This window comes from Orbicella faveolata, unplaced genomic scaffold, assembly GCF_042242905.1.
Source record: "Orbicella faveolata isolate gen_17 unplaced genomic scaffold, um_ofav_v1 contig_48, whole genome shotgun sequence".
Taxonomy (NCBI): Eukaryota; Metazoa; Cnidaria; class Anthozoa; order Scleractinia; family Merulinidae; genus Orbicella; species Orbicella faveolata.
Genome location: NW_028301578.1, coordinates 11,272,866 through 11,292,500, shown reverse-complemented (window position 1 = coordinate 11,292,500; position 19,635 = coordinate 11,272,866). Strand labels below are relative to the sequence as shown.

General features: G+C 39.6%; 1 protein-coding gene across 1 annotated transcript; it reads left to right on the top strand.

The window, feature by feature from the left end:
• Positions 1-1,074: 1,074 nt before the first annotated feature.
• LOC149096529 (uncharacterized) lies at positions 1,075-18,897 on the top strand. Its single transcript, XM_089280911.1, has 12 exons — positions 1,075-1,336; positions 3,650-4,054; positions 6,323-6,748; positions 9,139-9,519; positions 10,588-10,773; positions 11,551-11,745; positions 12,253-12,438; positions 12,627-12,812; positions 13,173-13,358; positions 14,903-15,085; positions 15,909-16,091; positions 17,920-18,897. The coding sequence occupies exons 1-12, from the start codon at positions 1,075-1,077 to the stop codon at positions 17,964-17,966; spliced, it is 2,826 nt and encodes a 941-aa protein (XP_089137037.1). The 3' UTR covers positions 17,967-18,897.
• The last annotated feature ends 738 nt before the right edge of the window (positions 18,898-19,635 follow it).

Here is a 19,635-nt window from a genome sequence, read left to right as displayed (position 1 = left end):
CGAAAGAAAAACTGCGAGAGAAGCCAGCGCGAGGCAATCATTTCATTCAATACTTATTACATAGTTACTCAATTAAAACACCTCATTGTAAACATTGATTGTGGACAATAAATAAATAATCAAAAAAAATTCTAGTGATACTAGGCTGGGGCTTTGCCTCATAATAAATTCTGAGATTCATTTTTTTTTTTACGTCGGTTACAGTTCACGTGACCGTGATGCACGCGTATTATTATTATTCTTTGTAGAGAAGTGAGAATTTAGTGGCTAAACAAGAAGGCTAAGTTAAAAAGGATACGATTTTTTTTTTACATACAGTAAACTTAGAAAATTTGCTTCTTGAAAATAATGCGCATTATTTTCACTTTGGGGAAACATGCTAATGAGAAAAGTGAAATATCAATCTAATATTTTATACTCTTTTCAAGAAATTTATTTGACATGCTCAATGAACGAAATTTAATTTTGCTGGAGTTCAATGCCTGCGAGATTTCTTTCCATCAAGTTAGGATTCAAGCCAAGAGTGGATCGTTTTGTACAGAGGCTCGATCCTATACGGGCGAGACATTTATAAGTAAACTTACTTTTTTTGGAGAGAAGGCAAATTCAAATTATTTTAAAGCATTATAACGCATTATGTTCAAATTCATGGTGTGTCACTTAATTCCAAGAGCGTCAATCCCGTCTCCGGGCATAGTCCGGGACATTGATGCAAGGCTGGCTCTGTAAACTGGGTGTAAAAACCACACAGTTCTGTGTGAAGCAGACAGTGTTAAAAACAAAGGTACTGAACAATGTCAACAATCCAAGATGATCGCTTTTGTCATTTTCACTCATGACTCATTTTGTTTTAGTTATTGGTCACTACAGTTCAGTTAAGAAATGCAGTTTTGTCGTTCACTGTAGTCAACTGATGTGTCCTTATTTACAGTAGATGGATGTAAAAATTACACAGTCCTGAGTGAAGCAGACCGCGCTCAAGGACAAATAGTGATCAACACCAGCAGTTATAGATGCGATAGGGATGACCTGGTACCAGGTTGGTATCGTTTCCAGGGAGCTGCCGGAGATCAGATGGCGGACAAATGTGTTCCCACGAATTACTGCGGTACTCAACATCCAGGTTGGCTAAATGACACACACCCGACAGTCGCTGAAGGTGTGGTCACTCGTAAAGTCTGTTATGATTACTGGAAGTCTCAGTGGTACGGGTCAACCAACTGCTGTTACTTGAGTAGCAATATAAGAGTCAGGAACTGTGGAGCTTTCTTCGTGTATGAGTTACAAAAGCCGCCTTATTGCCATCTTCGTTACTGTGGTAACGCCAGTAGCGCAGGTAACTTGCCTTGTTTGCTTTTTTGAGTGTCTGTCAACAATCAATCATGAAGCAATCATCATCGTCAATCATCAAACAAAGTTTAAAAACATTCTACAGAGGTAGTTCAGTGCCATCTTAACTTTTCGAGTGTAAGGTGGCTGTGAACGCCTGCGGATGACAATAAAGCTGTATCTTATTAATCTGATCACAACTCGTATTGGTATTACGTAACATGTGTGTCTAGAGAAACTTCCATGTTACGCAATTCGTAGCGTATTTGTAGAAATATCAGAATCATTTCTATCCTCTAGTTCTTTATCATTAACAACCAACATATATCTGCCTTCATTATTACTACGAAAAAAGGTGCTTTTCCCTTTTTATTGACTCTCTTAACCCCAGCAGCGGTTTCCGTAACAATTTGGCACAAAACTTAGCTTTATTGTAAGAAAGCGAAAATCGTTTCTATTCCAGGCTTTCAACTGTCGTTGTATTGAGACAATAGTGATCAAATGCAAATTAATAAACTCCGACACAGAAAAACACACTAGAATAACTAGCTGGTTAAATACAAATCCCTAAAGTTTAGCGTATTTCCTTTAGAGATTCGAAAAAGTCTGCGTGAAAACATGGTGGCCCATCGGGCCGACGTTCATCTCCGGTTTGTCAGACTACAATTATTTACAGATCTTTTTTTTTTAAATAAGAATACTTGTGGGCGACACGCAGCAACAACTAATGATTTTCTAAAACTGAGTTTATTAACCGCCCGGTTTCGTCTGCTGTTGAGATTTCGTCAAGATCAAACTACAACTGAGATACAAAAATGAAACTTATTTTATACTAAATATTGGTAGTACAAAGTACGCTCCTACATGTTCTTCGTGTTTCTATCGAATTATAGAAACACTCGTGAAAGTTTGGGAGAACTCGAAAAAGCTGTGGAAACACTGCGGCTCGTGTTCCCACAACATTTCTCGTTCTGCACTTTTTCTCCGAAACCTCCACTCGTGTTTCTATTACTCGATAGAAACACGGCACATGTTTTCCATTTCTTAAATCGATGAATGCTTACAACTACCTTAAGTTTAGCCGGTTACCTAATACTGTCGACTAGTTTTCACCGGAAAAAGAGAAATTTTGATTTGGCTATTCGATGAACGGACAATTTGACTGGCAGTTTCACTAACCTAACCAACCACGGTTGCCTCTACCGGTCGCTTGAAAAAAATTATGACTGATGGTATTGATCAACACGCCAACTAATAGCCAATAAACATTAATTCCAGTACACACTACTCGCGAGAGTACGCACGGAACGGTACGAAACACTTCTCATCACAATATAGCCGAAGCTCAGAAAATGTAAAGCGTACAGAACCTCTCTATTTCTCGACACACGCGAAACAAAAACTGCGAGCGAAGCCAGCGCGCGGCAATCATTTCATTCAATACTTATTACATAGTTACTCAATTAAAACACCTCATTGTAAACATTGATTGTGGAGAATAAATAAATAATCAAAACAAAAATTCTAGTGATACTAGGATGAGGCTTTGCCTCGTAATAAATTTTGAGATTCATTTTTTTTGACGTCGGTTACCGTTCACGTGACCGTGATGCACGCATATTATTATTCTTCTTTGTAGAGAAGTGAGAATTTAGTGGCTAAACAAGAAGTCTAAGTTAAAAAGGATACATTTATTTTTACGTACAGTAAACTTAGAAAATTTGCTTTATGCCAAATAATGCGCATCATTTTCACTTTGGGGGAACATGCTAATCAGAAGAGTGAAATATCAATCTGATATTTTATACTCTTTTCAAGAAATTTATTTGACATGCTCAGCGAAGAAATTTAAATTTACTGGAGTTCAATGCCTGCGAGATTTCTTTCGATCAAGTTAGGATTCAAGCCAAGAGTGTATCGTTTTGTAAAGAGGCTCGATCCTACACGGGCGAGACATTTATAAGTACACCTACTTATTTGGGAGGGAGGGCAAATTCAAATTATTTTAAAGCATTATAACGCATTATGTTCAAATTCATGGTGTGTCACTTAATTCCAAGAGCGTCAATCCCGTCTCCGGGCATAGTCCGAGACTTTGATGCAAGGCTGGCTCTGTAAACTGGGTGTAAAAACCACACAGTTCTGTGTGAAGCAGACAGTGTTAAAAACAAAGGTACTGAACAATGTCAACAATCCAAGATGATCGCTTTTGTCATTTTCACTCATGACTCATTTTGTTTTAGTTATTGGTCACTACAGTTCAGTTAAGAAATGCAGTTTTGTCGTTTACTGTAGTCAACTGATGTGTCCTTATTTACAGTAGATGGATGTAAAAATTACACAATCCTCAGTGAAGCAGACCGCGCTCAAGGACAAATAGTGATCAACACCAGCAGTTATAGATGCGATAGGGATGACCTGGTACCAGGTTGGTATCGTTTCCAGGGAGCTGCTGGAGATCAGATGGCAGACAAATGTGTTCCCACGAATTACTGCGGTACTCAACATCCAGGTTGGCTAAATGACACACACCCGACAGTCGCTGAAGGTGTGGTCACTCGTAAAGTCTGTTATGATTACTGGCATTATTACTGGTACAGGTCAACCAACTGCTGTTACTTGAGTAGCAATATAAGAGTCAGGAACTGTGGAGCTTTCTTCGTGTATGAGTTACAAAAGCCGCCTTATTGCCATCTTCGTTACTGTGGTAACGCTAGTGGTGCAGGTAATTTGCCTTGTTTGTCTTTTTGAGTGTGTCTGTCAACAATCAGTCATGAAGCAATCATCATCATCGATAATCAAACAAAGTTTAAAAACATTCTATAGAGATAGTTAAGTGCCAGCTTAACTCTTCGAGTGTAAGGTGACTCTGAATGCCTGCGGATGACAATAAAGCTGTACCTTATTAATCTGATCACAACTCGCATTGGTATTACGTAACATGTGTGTCTAGAGAAACTTCCATATTACGCAATTCTTAGCGTATTTGTAGAAATATCAGAATCATTTCTATCCTCTAGTTCTTTATCATTAACAACTAACATATATCTGCCTTCATTATTACTACGAAAACAGGTAATTTTCCCTTTTTATTCACTCTCTCAACCCCAGCAGCGGTTTCCGTAACAATTTGGCGCAAAACGTAGCTTTCTTGTAAGAAAGCGAAAAGCGTTTCTGTTTCACGCTCTCAATTGTCGTTGCATTGAGACAATAATGACCAAATGCAAATTAATAAACTCCGACACCGAAAAACACACTAGAATAACTAGCTGGGTTAAATTCAAATCCCTAGAGCTTAGCGTGTTTGCTTTAGAGATTCGGGAAAGTCTGCGTGCAAACATGGTGGCCCATCAGGCCGACGTTCATCTCCGGTTTATTCGACTACAATTATTTATAGATCTTTTTTTTTTTAAATAAGAATACTTGTGGGCAACACGCAGCAACAACTAATGATTTTCTAAAACTGAGTTTATCAATCGACCAGTTTCGTCTGCTGTTGAGATTTCGTCAGGATCAAACTACAACTGAGATACAAAAATGAAACGTATTTTATGCTAAATATTGGTAGTACAAAGTACGCTCTTACGTGTTCTCCGTGTTTCTATCGAGTTATAGAAACACTCGTGAAAGTTTGGGAGAACTCGAAAAAGCTGTGGAAACACTGCGGCTCGTGTTCCCACAACATTTCTCGTTCTGCATTTTTTTCTCCCAAATTTCCACTCGTGTTTCTATTACTCGATAGAAACACGGCACATGTTTTCCATTTCTTAAATCGATGAATGTTTGCAACTACCTTAAGTTTAGCCGGTTACCTAAAACTGTCGACTAGTTTCCACCCGAAAAAGAGAAATTTTGATTTGGCTATTCCATGAATGGAAAATTTTATTCGCCGTTCCACTAACCTAAGCAGCCACGGTTGCCTCTACCTGTCGCTTGAAAAAATTTATACCTGATGGTATTGATTAACACGCCAACTGAATAGCCAATAAACATTAATTCCAGTACACACTACTCGCGAGAGTACGCACGGTTCGATACGAAGCACGTCTCATCACAATATACCCGAAGCTCTGAAAATGTAGAGTAATGAGCTTCTCTATTTCTGAACACACGCGAAAGAAAACCTGCGAGAGAAGCCAGCGCGAGGCAATCATTGTACACGTCGATTGTGGAGAATAAATAAATAATAATACAAAACAATTCTAGTGATACTAGGATGGGGCTTTGCCTCATAATAAATTCTGAGATTCATTTTGACGTTGCTTACTGTTCACGTGACCGTGATGCACGCGTATCATTATTCTTCTTTGTAGAGAAATGAGAATTTAGTGGCTAAACAAGAAGTCTAAGTTAAAAAGGATACAATTTTTTTTGGTTTAACGTACAGTAAACCTAGAAAATTTGTTTCATGCAAAATAATGCGCATCATTTTCATTTTGGGGAAACATGCTCATGAAAGGATTGAAATATCTATCTATTATTTTATACTCTTTTTAATAAATTTATTTGGCATGCTCAACGAACGAAATTTAATTTTACTGGAGTTAATTGCCTGCGAGATTTCTTTCGATCAAGTTAGGATTCAAGCCAAGAGTGGATCGTTTTGTAGAGAGGCTCAATCCTATACGGGCGAGACATTTATAAGTACACTTACTTATTTGGGGAGGGAGGCAAATTCAAATTATTTTAAAGCATTAAAACGCACCTTGTTAAATTCGATATTGTAACACTTTCTAGTAGTGTTTCACTTAATTCCAAGAGCGTCAATCCCTGCTCCGGGCTTAGTCCGAGACTTTGATGCAAGGCATGCTCTGTAACGTGGGTGTAAAAACCACACAGTTCTGAGTGAAGCAGACCGTGTCAGCAATCCAAAATGATCGCCTTTGTCATTTTCACTCATGACTCATTTTGCTTTTGTTATTTGTCGCTACTGTTCAGTTAAGAAATGCAGTTTTGTCGTTACTGTAGTCAACTGATGTGTCCTTACTTACAGTGGATGGGTGTAACAATTACACAGTCCTGAGTGAAAAAGACCGCGGTCAAGGACACATAGTGATCAACGCCAGCAATTATAGATGCGATAGGGATGATCTGGTACCAGGTTGGTATCGTTTCCAAGGAGCTGCAGGAGATCGGATGGCGGACAAATGTGTTCCCAGACGTCACTGCGGTACTCACTATCCTGGTTGGCTTAATGGCTCACACCCGACAGTCGCTGAAGGTGTGGTCACTCGTAGAGTCTGTTATAATTACTGGTATTATTACTGGTATTATTACTGGTATTATTACTGGTATTGGTCAAGCAGCTGCTGTTACCTGAGTAATAATATTAGAGTCAGGAACTGTGGAGCTTTCTTCGTGTATGAGTTACAAAAGCCGCCTGGTTGCGATTCTCGTTTTTGTGGTAACGGCAGCGCAGGTAAGTTGCCTTGTTTCGTTCTTTGAGTGTGTCAGTCAACAATCAGTCATCAAACAATCGTCATCATCAATCATCAAACCAAGTTTAAAACATTTTGTAGAAGTAGTTCAGTGCTACCTTAACTTTTCGAATTTAAGCTGGCTCTGAAGCCCTCCGAATGACAATAAGGCTGTATCTTATCAATCTGAGCATAATTCTTACTGGTGAAACGTAAAATATGCGTTTACAGAAGCCTCCATGTTACGCAATTCTTATACCGTATTAATAAAAATATTAGAACCCTTCTTATCCTCTAGTTCTTTATCATTAACATCCAACATTTATATTGGAGAGCAGGAATGGCGCAGTGGTGAGAGCGCTCGCCGGCCCGGGCTCGAATCCAGCCCGGTGTCATATGTGGGCTGAGTTTGTTGTTTGTTCTCGACTTGCTCCGATGGTTTTTCTCCGGGTTCTCCGGTTTTCCTCTTTCCATAAAAACTAACATCTCCAAATTCCAATTCGATCAGGATAGAAAACCAGCAAGGCTGATGTGGCTTCCTCTCCAAATATCTGCTTTAATTATTTCTACGAAATACGGTATTTTTCTCTTGTCATTCTGTCAGTAAAAGGTACCAAGTGTACTCTCTCAACCCCAACAGCGGACAACTTACGTACTTTCTATTGTCTCTGTCTCTGAGCATTGTCGTTCAGAGCGAGACAAAATTAGGGAGCTTAAGCAATGACGAAGGCGACCCGGAGGACAACGCCTATTAAAAAGTGAATCTATATTTTACCCTGGAATTTCGCAATTGTTTAGATCTGTTCAGTGCGCCTATCAATAGCAGAAGTTGCTCAAACTAAATATGTAATGCCAGAGTTCATTGCCATTAATAACACAAAAAATTAGCCGCCGTCTTTGACGTCCTCTTAAATATGCAGAACTTAGACTTTTCACGTTGCTGTTTTGCGGAGGACGACTGAGACGTGCACAGCCATTGTTCTGCTTATTAAGCCTTTTGTTTGATAGTGTTCTCGTTGTCGTTGCCGTAGTGGTTTGCTTAAGGTCACTATAGTCACCAAATGCAAGTAATTAAATTCCAGCCACGTGGGGACGTCGACATCACACCTGTTTGTACTGCAGCAAATAAAAAAAAAAGGAGCTTGTCACTGGAATAGGCCCTTTGCACGATCCGGTCACATGGTACGGAATTAATTACGCTAGGACGCAAGTTACACAGTGGGTCCTTCAAAACAAAGGAAAGTCGCGCTGGACTGGTGCGAGTTCCTTTGTTTTGGAAATCCCACTGTGTAACTTGCGTCCCAGCGTAATTAATTCCGTACCATGTGACCGGATCGTGCAAAGGGCCTATTCTTTTTTTTCCTCTTAGACCCAGTTTGTATGGTCTCGGGTACTCGAAACAACCCTCCCCCGAGTCACCCTGGCTGAGGTAGCTTTTAGCTCTTTTCTTTTCAAAATTTAACCAAGGGTTTACATTAGGATCGCAAAACCGTCCCAGGGGGCGAGACAACTCGGGGGAGCTAGTTGTCTCGCCTCAGAGGGTAAGTAACCCTGGTAAGCGGGACAACTTTTCTTCAAAGAAATGCCTTTGCTCGCCTAACCGGGACAACTCTTGGCGTGGCGAATGTCACGAAATGCCTAAATTTAGGATTTAAAACAGAAATTCGTATCAAAGAAGTAAAATTTAACTCCGCAAAACCCACCGTGATCGAATGACCGAGGGAAACGCAAAGAAAGAGGGATATTTGCCAACTTCATTGTTCAAGAAGGGTTATGAATAATAATGCAGGGTCAACTTTGACTTGGCCTACAAGGACTATGTTTTCACATATCAACGCTCGATAAAGTTGCCGCAGGGGGAGAGTTGTCTTGGGTACCCGAGACCACATAAATGGGGCCTTAAAAGGTACCTTAATTAAAAAACACCGGAATGACTAGTCGGTTGAAATTCAAATCGCTAGAGCTTAGCATGTTTGCTTAAGAAATTGCGAAAGTGTGTGTGCAAACATGGTGGCCCATCAGAACAACGCTCATCTTCGGTTTCTCAGACTACAATTATTTATAGATCTCCACTCCCCACTGGGTGGAAAGCTAGTTTATCGCAAGGTACTCCTCCAGCATTTAATCACCATATCCATGCATCAGGACATTTTTTAAAACTCTCCTGCTTGCCAAACATTTATCAATCTTGACCAAGGGATTATCAAGGAAAGAGAGTGAATCCCCCACATAGGTCTTATACCCAAGGTAATCCCTCTTAAGTAGTTTTTAGACATTGTACCCAGTTCTTTATCAATCTTGACTCACTCGGTTTTGTTATTTGTTACTGCTGTCCGGTTAAGAAACGCAGTTTTGTCTTTACTGTAACCAACTGATGTGTCCTTACTCATAGTGGATGGGTGTAACAATTACACAGTCCTGAGTGAAGCAGACCGTGCTCAAGGACACCTAATGATCAACGCCAGCAATTATAGATGCGATAGGGATGACCTGGTACCAGGTTGGTATCGTTTCCAAGGAGCTGCTGGAGATCAGATGGCGGACACATGTGTTCCCGAACGTCACTGCGGTACTCGCTATCTATATTGGCTTTCTGGTGCACACCCGACAGTCGCTGAAGGTATGGTTACTCGAAGTGTCTGTTTTTCATACTCAAACATCTGCTGTAACGGGTATGAAACTATCAGAATAAAGAACTGTGGTGCTTATTTCGTGTACGAGTTACCGAGGACGTATTACTGCCCAGCTCGGTATTGTGGTAACGGAATCGCAGGTAAGTTTCTCAGGATTTTTTTTAATTATTTCAGACAGCAGCCAAAACATCAAGTTACAGTTATGATTTAACGCGTTTTTACTGCTACGAAACAGGTTAAATTGATGCTTGAATTAATGGTATTCTTTTGGAGAAAAGATGACTGTCGAAACTGACCGCTTAACCCATTAGACTCTCGAGCCCAGCGGAAGGGGGGTGGAGGGGGGCCTACATATAAATGTGGCAGGGTTACTCTTCGAAAAATTCAAACTATGCCCCTAACTGACAAATACATTAATCCATCTGTAAATAAATTTTCAAGAATATACGCCATACTTATCTAAACCATCAGCAAAGTATATATAGGACGGCATTTCTCAATGTCTTTAAATGCGATCTTGAAAAATACCTTGATGGATATCAACATTAGCTTTCTGCTCTGAACACCGTAAGCGATACAAAAGTTCTTAATGGGCCATTTCCTAGTTTCCTTTTGCCTCCATTTCAAAACGAGTTCTCATGCAAAACCTGTAGGCCACACACATTTGCGCATGAATGGTTTTGCACATAGCCACGTTTTGATACAGAGGTAAAAGGAAACTCGAAAATGACTTATTCAAATCCTAAGTGACACGACATGGATACTAAGCCTTTGGTAACGAAAACAAGTAGTAAGTGAGTAAGTAAGTAAGTATGTAAGTAGGCAAGCAAGCAAGTAAGTAAGTAAGTAACTTTACTTCAACTCGGGTTGATGAGGCTGATTAGGCCCCTAGCAATACAGTCATGCCGAGAAAAATATATAAAAAAAAGTTTCAAAAAAAAAATTGCATGATCAATTAACGACTAACATTCTAACTATATCAATAAATAAACAATAAACAGTCCTAAATCTTAAAATTACAACGAACAGTGTAACATAGAAAACTGTACATCGCAAATTTAGCTCTCTGACAGCATTTATAAATTCCTTGTCTCCTCCAAAAAAGGGCGATTTTTTTCGGACACTTTACCAAATGCATAGTTGCTTTTACTCACGGCAGGGTCAACTGTTCTTTTAAATTATCTTTGTGCTCTTTTTTCGCACTGCAGCGTACACTTGTCACGCGCTTACTGTTCCATCCAATGGAACAAAATTTGGATGCCCAGAGAATGCAACAACGTACAATGATACAGTCTGTCAGTTCTCGTGTAATGATGGCTATATAGGGTCTGGGTCTCAAGCAAGGAGATGTCAACACGATGGAACTTGGAGTGGACAAGACTTCACCTGCCAAAGTATGTAAAACATATTGCAATAAGGATTTAAGTAATGACTACATCTCTTGACTATCGATGATAGAGCGAAAACAGCAGATATCATAAGTTTATGGACCGAATATGAGCGAAAGGCCAGTGACTTGTTCTGGTAAAAAAATCTCGTGCCAAGAAGAGATTACCGCAATTAATACATTATGGCGTAGCTTGTCAGCTTTTTATGTTATATCCATAAAAGAGAGCTTTTGCTGTCTAAAAGTACACTTAACCTCTTCAAGATAGTAACTTGTTGTGGTACCAAAATCTCGAGACAAGAACAGTCTATTGTAAATAATCTAGTGAGTTGCTTGTCAGCTCTTTATGTTTCGTCCAACAACAAGAAAAGTAAAAAGAGATTTCGTTATCTATATAAAAATCCACTTAAACTCTTTATGACCAAGTTTTCAAAGAGTTCTTTTCACAGACAATATAAGGAATCCATCATAATCAACTCTTGATTTACCAAGAGTGATTGGTATCCATATTCTCAATATAATAGCGGTGCGCTGTCAAGAACACAGACGGATGAGAATCAACGTCGTCATCAACTAGGGAGAGCATGTTATATATTGCAGAACGATTTATGAAATAACATTTAAAAGAGTACAGGCGGTTGAGATTTGATTCATTGTTAGAAGAAGATTACCAAAACGTATATTATAATGAATAAATATATCAGCATTCTTAAATTTCCATATGTACCAAAATTATTCTTACGAGAAATAAAAGTTTTAAGCTCTTTCCATTTTTCCTTACCAGTTATCAATTGCACGTCTCTGACGGTAAACCCAGGAGGTCCACTGCGCATGAGTAGCTGTGATAATCATTATGAAGCACAATGTAACTTTTCCTGTACAATTGGCTATCGTTTGAATGGCTCGTCAACAGTCACATGTGTTGCTCCTGGCAACCAACATCCTGGAGAGTGGAACAATACAATACCCAGATGTGAAGGTAAACTCGAAAACTAAACAACTTATAGACTTATGCGAATTCTCCCAATACAGTTATAGAGTTAGCACTTAATGACTGGTCCCGAGGGGAACAATGAATTTTGTTTCCCAAGAATCTCAAGTCATCAAGGGATTTGTTATACAGCAAAGCAAATAGGTCAAACTGGTGGAAAACAAATAATCACTTCATTGACAAATGACGTGCTACAGCGGTCAACATTCGCGGGTCACAGTGAACTGTTTCCCGTTTGACGTCATAGTTTTCGCAATGTTACCCGCTCATGGCACTTTGATGGAAACAGTTTCATTGTTAGATGTCATGTGACCATGAACTAGCTAATGAATGGGCCCGCTGTAGCGGGAAAAATATAACAAATATCTTTACATAAAAGTTGCCGCGCGGCTGCATATTTAAAAAGAAGGCCTTATCATTATTGACCCAATGCGAGACTTTTTAAACTTTCGTGTTGTAGTATAACTTGCTTCTTATTATAATTTCATACTGCAGTGAACACGTGTCCAGCGCTGCCTGCACCGTCCAATGGTACAAGACTTGGATGTCCATGGAATGCAACAATGTATTATGATACTGTCTGTCAGTTCTCGTGTAATGATGGCTATATAGGGTCTGGGTCTCAAGCAAGGAGATGTCAACACAATGGAACTTGGAGTGGACAAGACTTCACTTGCCAAAGTACGCATTTCACTGACGATTTTATTTACTACTTCGTAGAGGAATGCCTTATTTGGAGTCTAGTCAAAACGTTGCGAGTTTTTAACATCAGCTTCTCACGTTTTATACACAACTCTCGTGTTATACATAGCATTGCATAATTTTCTTTGCATTTTTTTATTATCAATATATGTTATATCTTTTTCAAGTGGTCACGTGTCCAGCGTTGCCTGCACCGTCCAATGGTACGAGACTTGGATGTCGATGGAATGCAACAATGTATTATGATACTGTCTGTCAGTTCTCGTGTAATGATGGCTATATAGGGTCTGGGTCTCAAGCAAGGAGATGTCAGCACAATGGAACTTGGAGCGGACAAGACTTCACTTGTCAAAGTATGTATTGCAATGAAGATTTTAATGAAGTCTGTATACAAGCCAGGTGGCCAATGGGACCGGAGCTAATCCTGGTTGTCGTAGTACGAAGTTACTAAAAATATTTCTACTCTCCCCGGCTGGTATTCTAGTCCATCGCGGGGATACCCCCAGAATTAAGTTCGCCGGTACCCATTTATACACCTGGGTGGAGAGAGGCGCTTTCAGAGTTAAGTGTCTAGCCCAATAACACAACATAATTTCCCCGGCCTGGGCTCGAGCCCGGACCGCTCGATCCAGGGACCAGCGTAGTAACCATGAGGCCACCGCGCCTTCCACGAAGATTATAATTACTAAATACTATATCATTTCACATTGCAGTGGTCACGTGCCCAGCGTTGTCTGCACCGTCCAATAGTACAAGACTTGGATGTCGATGGAATGCAACAATGTATTATGATACTGTCTGTCAGTTCTCGTGTAATGATGGCTATGTAGGGTCTGGGTCTCAAGCAAGGAAATGTCAACACAATGGAACTTGGACTGGACAAAACTTCATTTGTCAGAGTATGTTCCTAAAACTCTGCGATAATTGCGCAAATTCTGATTGCTATGATCTTCTGTCCACAAAATAAGTGCCACCCTTAGGGTTTAATTGTTTCTTGAGGATTACTTAATTGTTTAAAACATCAGTCACTCTATATTTCTTTGACTCTGACTAAATAGCTTTGATAGTCAAAAGTGCATGCCTTGTTCCATCAGTTAACAAAGTGCAAAGAAATGGATCTTTTACAAATTCGGTCATACGGTATAAAAGCTAGCATTTTTTATGACAAGCTACATTCAATTTTCCCTCTCATTCTGCATCCCGCCTAAGCCACGTTTTGACATTCAGAATACACCATTTTCGTATTTTCGGTACTGGACTGGAGCTACCTTGCAACTGAGGCTAATTCGGCGAGTCTTTTCAAATGCAAATGACATTCATCTCTTTTTAATGATGTTCCCCCCGCATGAGCCTCCATTGCAAGCTAGTTCCAGTCTAATATCGAGAATACGAAAATGACCTATTGCGGATTCTCTACCACGTGACCATTTGTTGCAAAAGGCCCATTGGCTCTTTTTAATTATTGTCTTGTTTTCTTAAGTCGTCACTTGCCCTTCACTGCTTTCACCCATCAATAGCGTGCGATATGGTTGCACTGGGAATTCATCAGAGTATCCAAACGACACTATCTGTAGATTCTCGTGCATTGACGGCTATAAAGCTAACGAACGAAGATGCCAGCAGAATGGACTTTGGAGTGGAGGAGAGTTTTCTTGCCAAAATACGTGGAAGGGAGGATGAAATAACTAACAAATAGACTACTACCCCAAGTTTTCTAATTGCGATGCTCAAAGAGAAGCGGGCGGGTGCACTATTACTCATTGAAAACGAGGACTAATAGTGTAATTGTTTAAGTATAGACTATCACAAGAGAGTAGTTTAAAGCCTGCAATTGAAGACTTTTTAAGCTAAAATTCCAAAGCAATTTTGCAATGCAAAATGCAAAAATGCGCGTAATCAAGATTTATCAGCGAATAAGCAACAATGAGACGACCATTCAGATATGTGTATTTCCATGTGTAGGACGTGGAGAATGTGTAATAGATCGTTGTGGATTTCTTTTTGAGTACGGGCAGGACGAGGTGTGGTTAAACTTGAGGTCTTTATGGGAGTTTTTCCGGGGGCAGGTGGTCTTCTGTTCACGATGTGTTTGATGGGCACCAGTCTTTTCGAAGAAGAGCTAGCTTTATGTCTGATCATCCTGCTAGAATACATTCTTTCTAGGAAGCTCAAAGAGCCTCTGCCTGCATAGCAAAAAAGTAAATAAACTCTGTAGAGATTTTTCAGCAATAGATGCGTTAGATAAACTTACATTAGATTTTTGCGAGCTTCGCCGTAAGTAAAATGTTTATTCATTTTTAATCGACTTTAAGGTCACTACAGATCATCTTGACAGTGGCTGTGTTGCACTTTGTTTCCTGACATTGTTTGGCGGCAACAACACGATGTGACTCGCCAATCATGCAATTAATTAATCATTCATTTACATGTGTTTTCTATTTAGTTGTCACGTGTCCGACGCTATCAACACCAACCAATGGGGAGCTATTGGGATGCAATACAACAGAGATGTTGTACAACACCGTGTGCAGATTTTCTTGTAATGAAGGATCTGAGGCGTCGAGTTCGATGATCAGAAGATGTACAGAAAATGGAACATGGAGTGGAACCAACCCCGTCTGCACAGGTATTTACCGTTTCGTTTGTATTAAAGAATTCGTTTACTTAGAGCGGATTTTACTTGAGTGTCGAAAAGTTCTTGGTTTAGCATTACTACGATCGAGCTTCACGATTGGCTTAAATCAGAAGTGGAAACCAAAACCACTCGTGACTCACCAAAACACGCTTTCCCAGGAATTGCGTCAGATACATGAATTTGTAGTTAAGGGTGTTCCATTTGACTTTTGAGCCGGGGGGTGGGGGTAGGTGAACAGGCACGAATATTTTTAAACCCTTTCATGCACTAAGAAATTTTTTTTTCTCGAGACGTGTGTATGCATGATATTCATATCTCCATATAACATACTTTTTTCAACTCACTTGAGGTGCGTGACTCTTTTTTGCAGGGCCGTCTGCATAAATGTTTTTGTACAATTAGGCTTGCAACATATTGTTTCTACAAAATCACCCACCTTCACTCAAAAGTCAAGTGGTCCAACCCTTTTTTTATGTTTTGATCGATTCCTGGACTGTATCCTTTGTGACTGGTTACATTTTGGTTTTACGACACTCAGTTGAAAACCGCTCTGTTTAGTGGAAGATTTAGTTTTCACGGCAATAGCTGTAAATTTCATCAATTTAGATTATTGCGAGATTCGTAAGTAAAATATATTAATTCATATTTAATTCACTTTCATTTTTGTTACCGTCGCTTTCGTGGTTGCGTGAGGCCCAATCACCTTGACGACGGCCACGTTACTCACTTTCTTTTCTGACGTTCTTTCATGACACCAACACGATGTAACTATGCAGAAACTGTTGTGTAAACCATTGATTTACTACCCATTTAGCTGTCACGTGCCCGACCTTATCACCACCGTCTAATGGCGAGCTATTAGGATGCAATACAACAGAGATGTTATACAACACCGTGTGCAGGTTTTCTTGTAAGGAAGGATTTGAAGCGAAAGGTTCAGTGGTTAGAGGATGTACAGAAAATGGAACTTGGAGTGGAACTGACCTCGCCTGCAGAGGTATTCCGCATAGAAGCGGTTTATCAGTAATATCAAGTCATGTGTCTAATGCATTATTAGAGATTTGTGGAATACGAAGCAATCTTCCAGTGCCTGCAAATTTAAAATTACTTTTTGTGTCTACTTTTAGTTTTGTATTGAATAACACTAATGCAGCCTGGTTAACCAATCAGCGCCAAGGTTTTCTTTTCTCCACCAGTCATTAACATGCAATTTTTCTCGAGTGCTAGATCGTAGTGGCTCAATCGTAACAAAGATTGCATTTAACGTATCGTGTTTGACAGCATTCGTTACAGCGGTAATATAATGCAAAGGTTTTTACCGGTTACACGTTTTCCTGAGCTTCCCCAAATCTGATCACTTATTTTTTCTTTGCGGCTGCCTTCGGATTGGTGTAGAAATAACTTCGGTCAGCTGCAACTGTAAACAGCAGTCATGAGCAAATCATTCTAGTAAGTACTTTATATTTGTATGCGTTCTATCTCGAACGCCGTTCTGATTGGCTTCACTATGATCTATTCTGTTGTTGATAGCGAGTAGCTCAGCAGTGTGCGTTTGTTAACAAAATGGCGGCGCTTGTTTGTTTTTGCGTTTTGAGGTGTCTGTGAAGAGGATTTAGATAAAGTTTTGAACGACTGGTAGATTTATACTAAAATAATAAGCGTGATAGAAATCTAGAGCTCATAACCTAATTATTAAATAAAGTGGAAGAGAATGGAATATCTGTGCGGTAATTTTTAGGCCTTAATTAAGGCAAGTATTAAACGGAGCCTGGGTAAAAATTATTACACGCTTTTAAATTTGACCTTCTTACACATTTTCATATCAACCTACTAATGCGGCCGTGACTCGACATTCGTTCGACTCCATAATACCGCATTGTTTTAGCCTGTATCTGTCATTGATCTTTTATTTTTTTCTCGTTGTATTAAAAGAAACTGTGCTATTCATTTCACACTTTGATTAGTCGGTAATCTCTTTCGAAATTTGATTACTCTCTACTTGTGAAGTTTCGGTGCCAACCCGTTGCTTAATGCACAAAACAATTCATCTCGTGTTGTTTGGCGATCTTGGATCATTAATCAATGGATGCAACATCGCCAATCAGCCATCTTGTTCGCCTCGATTGCAAGATCGCAAAAGTCGATCTTCAATCGTTGCCTCTGAGGCTACGCGCTTGATCTTGTGCATTCTACAGATGCTTGGATCAATCGATAGCAGATCGTATAGAGATATCTTATCGCAGAAAGATCAATATATGATCGTCGCTTTAAATAATATCGTCAATGGATCTCTATTTCGCAGCTAGCGTACTTCGAGATGAGGCCCACTAGCGATACATTCACTGTTGTTGGTTCTTTGTTATACTTGAGACACATTCCGTCTAGACGGACTTGCGCGAGAGTTTTAGCGCGTACAGTCTGGTAATACGTCTCAGTATAAATAATGACACAAGAGCGATTACACGTCAAGACGAGCTATCTGCCTTAGTGCGTCTTGGCCGCGACGGGTCATCCGTCTGCATGTAAAAGACGAGCATCAGACGAATTATGCGTCCGGAGGTTTTAACGTGTCTGCAGCACTGACGTCAGGCAGAGGACAGATAATTCGGCGTCAGGGCTAACTATTTTCTTTTCTTGTGCAGCTCGAACCGATGCTTAGTTCGTCGTAGACGCATAAAACAGCAGACGCATGATCCATCTGGACGGATTAATGCGTCCCCAGTGTAAAGAATACAAATCACTGAAACTGATAAACTGGTTTCTCCTTTTTATAACTAGCTTTGTTCCAATGTATTGACTCTCTTGCTATTTCCTTTGTTTTGCAGAATGTATATTTCCTTACTCTATAACAACAGGTATCTTCTGTTTATGACAAGCTTTGTGTGGATCGATTGACTCTTGTTATTTTTCTGGTCTTGCAGAGTGCATATTTCCGTACTCTGTAACAATAGGTGTCTTCTGTTTATGACAAGCTTTGTGCCAATGTACTGACTCTTTTGTCATTTTTCTGATTTTACAGAGTATCAATTTTTCTTCCTCGTAAAATTTCGCTGGAGTGTCACACTGAGCTGTCGTCATCTTTGATATCAAGAAATGTTCTGTCTGTAAAGATCCCGAATGTTTAGTTGGAGTTTAGAAGATGTATATTCCACATTGAATAAGACATGATCTTCATAGTTAATTAAGTTCTTTATGCTTTGACATTGTTGTTGTTGTTGTTGTTGTTCTTCTTCTTCTTCTTCTTCTTCTTCTCCTTCCTCTTCTTCCTGCTCTTCTTCTTCGTTTTCGTCTTCTTCCATTTTCACGCATTTTCACGCTTGTTTAGCTGTACAGGTACTGATTTTATTCTTAAGTTACTTGCAGGACATACGAAACTTCAGCTGTTTACCGAGCACTAATCTGAATGCATCTTCAGTCAACTTCTTCGGGGAACTTGGGGACGTCATTGGCATCCAGTCCAGTTTGCTTGGAGTCGAAATGGCCGTACTTGGTGGCAAGCAAATGTCACGGGACATTTATTAGTAAAACATAGATATCTCTCTGATTAGGAAGAATCTCGATGTTGAGATCGTAAAGCCAATCACACAGCTGTTTGCAACCTGCTGTTAGAACCAAGCCCTCAGAGTTAATGTTGTAAAAATGCGACACTTGAGAATTATTCTTTTAACTATGTAAACTAGGTTGAACTGTTCAAATGCTATTGGCTGCAGACCATATATGACAAATAGCCTTTTAGTACAATCTTGGAGTTCTGCATGTAACTGCATGAGAAAAGGCCACAAATAAAATGACTTGCTCCTTGAGCGAAGTCCTGATCCACTTGATATAAAGATCTTGGTTAGAAGCAGGCCACCTCTCGCTCACCTCTCGCTCAATTCTTTAGCAGGGAAAAATCTCCTGCTACACAAGTAAGGGAAGATGCGAACCACAATGCTGTTATCGTAATTGGTACCATGGCAATTCAAGACCAGGATTGAAGTTGATCGAGTGTCCGTCTAATCCTCTGGTGATGACAATAAGGGAGTCTGTGAGGTTTGACCGGTAACTGAGAATTGGTAACACTCTTAACTGTCAGCTGGGAAATGACTCGATTTCTAGCTGACAGGTCAGATCTAAAATCTGCAAAAATTTACCGATAGCTGAGAAATCCCCGAAACTTTAACTGATAACTGATTTTCCAGCATCCCATCCAGACCCTCAGAAAATGATTGCAGTAAAAACCCGCGTGTAACAACCTATGTTTTTTTTTTTAACTCTGGCAAAATAGGTTTTTTTTATTTTGGGGAAATTATTGGCAATGTAGGCCAATTAAGTTCTTTATTTGTGTCTTACTTTCTGTGAAGGAGATATAGTTTTTAATTACCAGAAAAATAGTAAACTTGACTTTCGTCCTTAAATATATAGAATTTATTCACAAGTGTATTACGATAAGCATAAAACAAGTGATTACAAAATGTATATGTAGTGTTGTCTCTATAACAACAGTTCATAATTTAACTGTAACCTACATATAAGAACCTGCTCGATCTCGCTTGGCTAAA

What these genes read in the sequence shown, in the direction of transcription:
- LOC149096529 (XM_089280911.1), top strand. Translation starts at nt 1,075, where the DNA reads ATGGCGGACAAATGTGTTCCCACGAATTACTGCGGTACTCAACATCCA. An exon ending in ACAAGACTTCACTTGCCAAA is followed by an intron (nt 12,439 to 12,626) that starts GTACGCATTTCA and finishes ATCTTTTTCAAG; the next exon opens with TGGTCACGTGTCCAGCGTTG. An exon ending in AACCAACCCCGTCTGCACAG is followed by an intron (nt 15,086 to 15,908) that starts GTATTTACCGTT and finishes CTACCCATTTAG; the next exon opens with CTGTCACGTGCCCGACCTTA.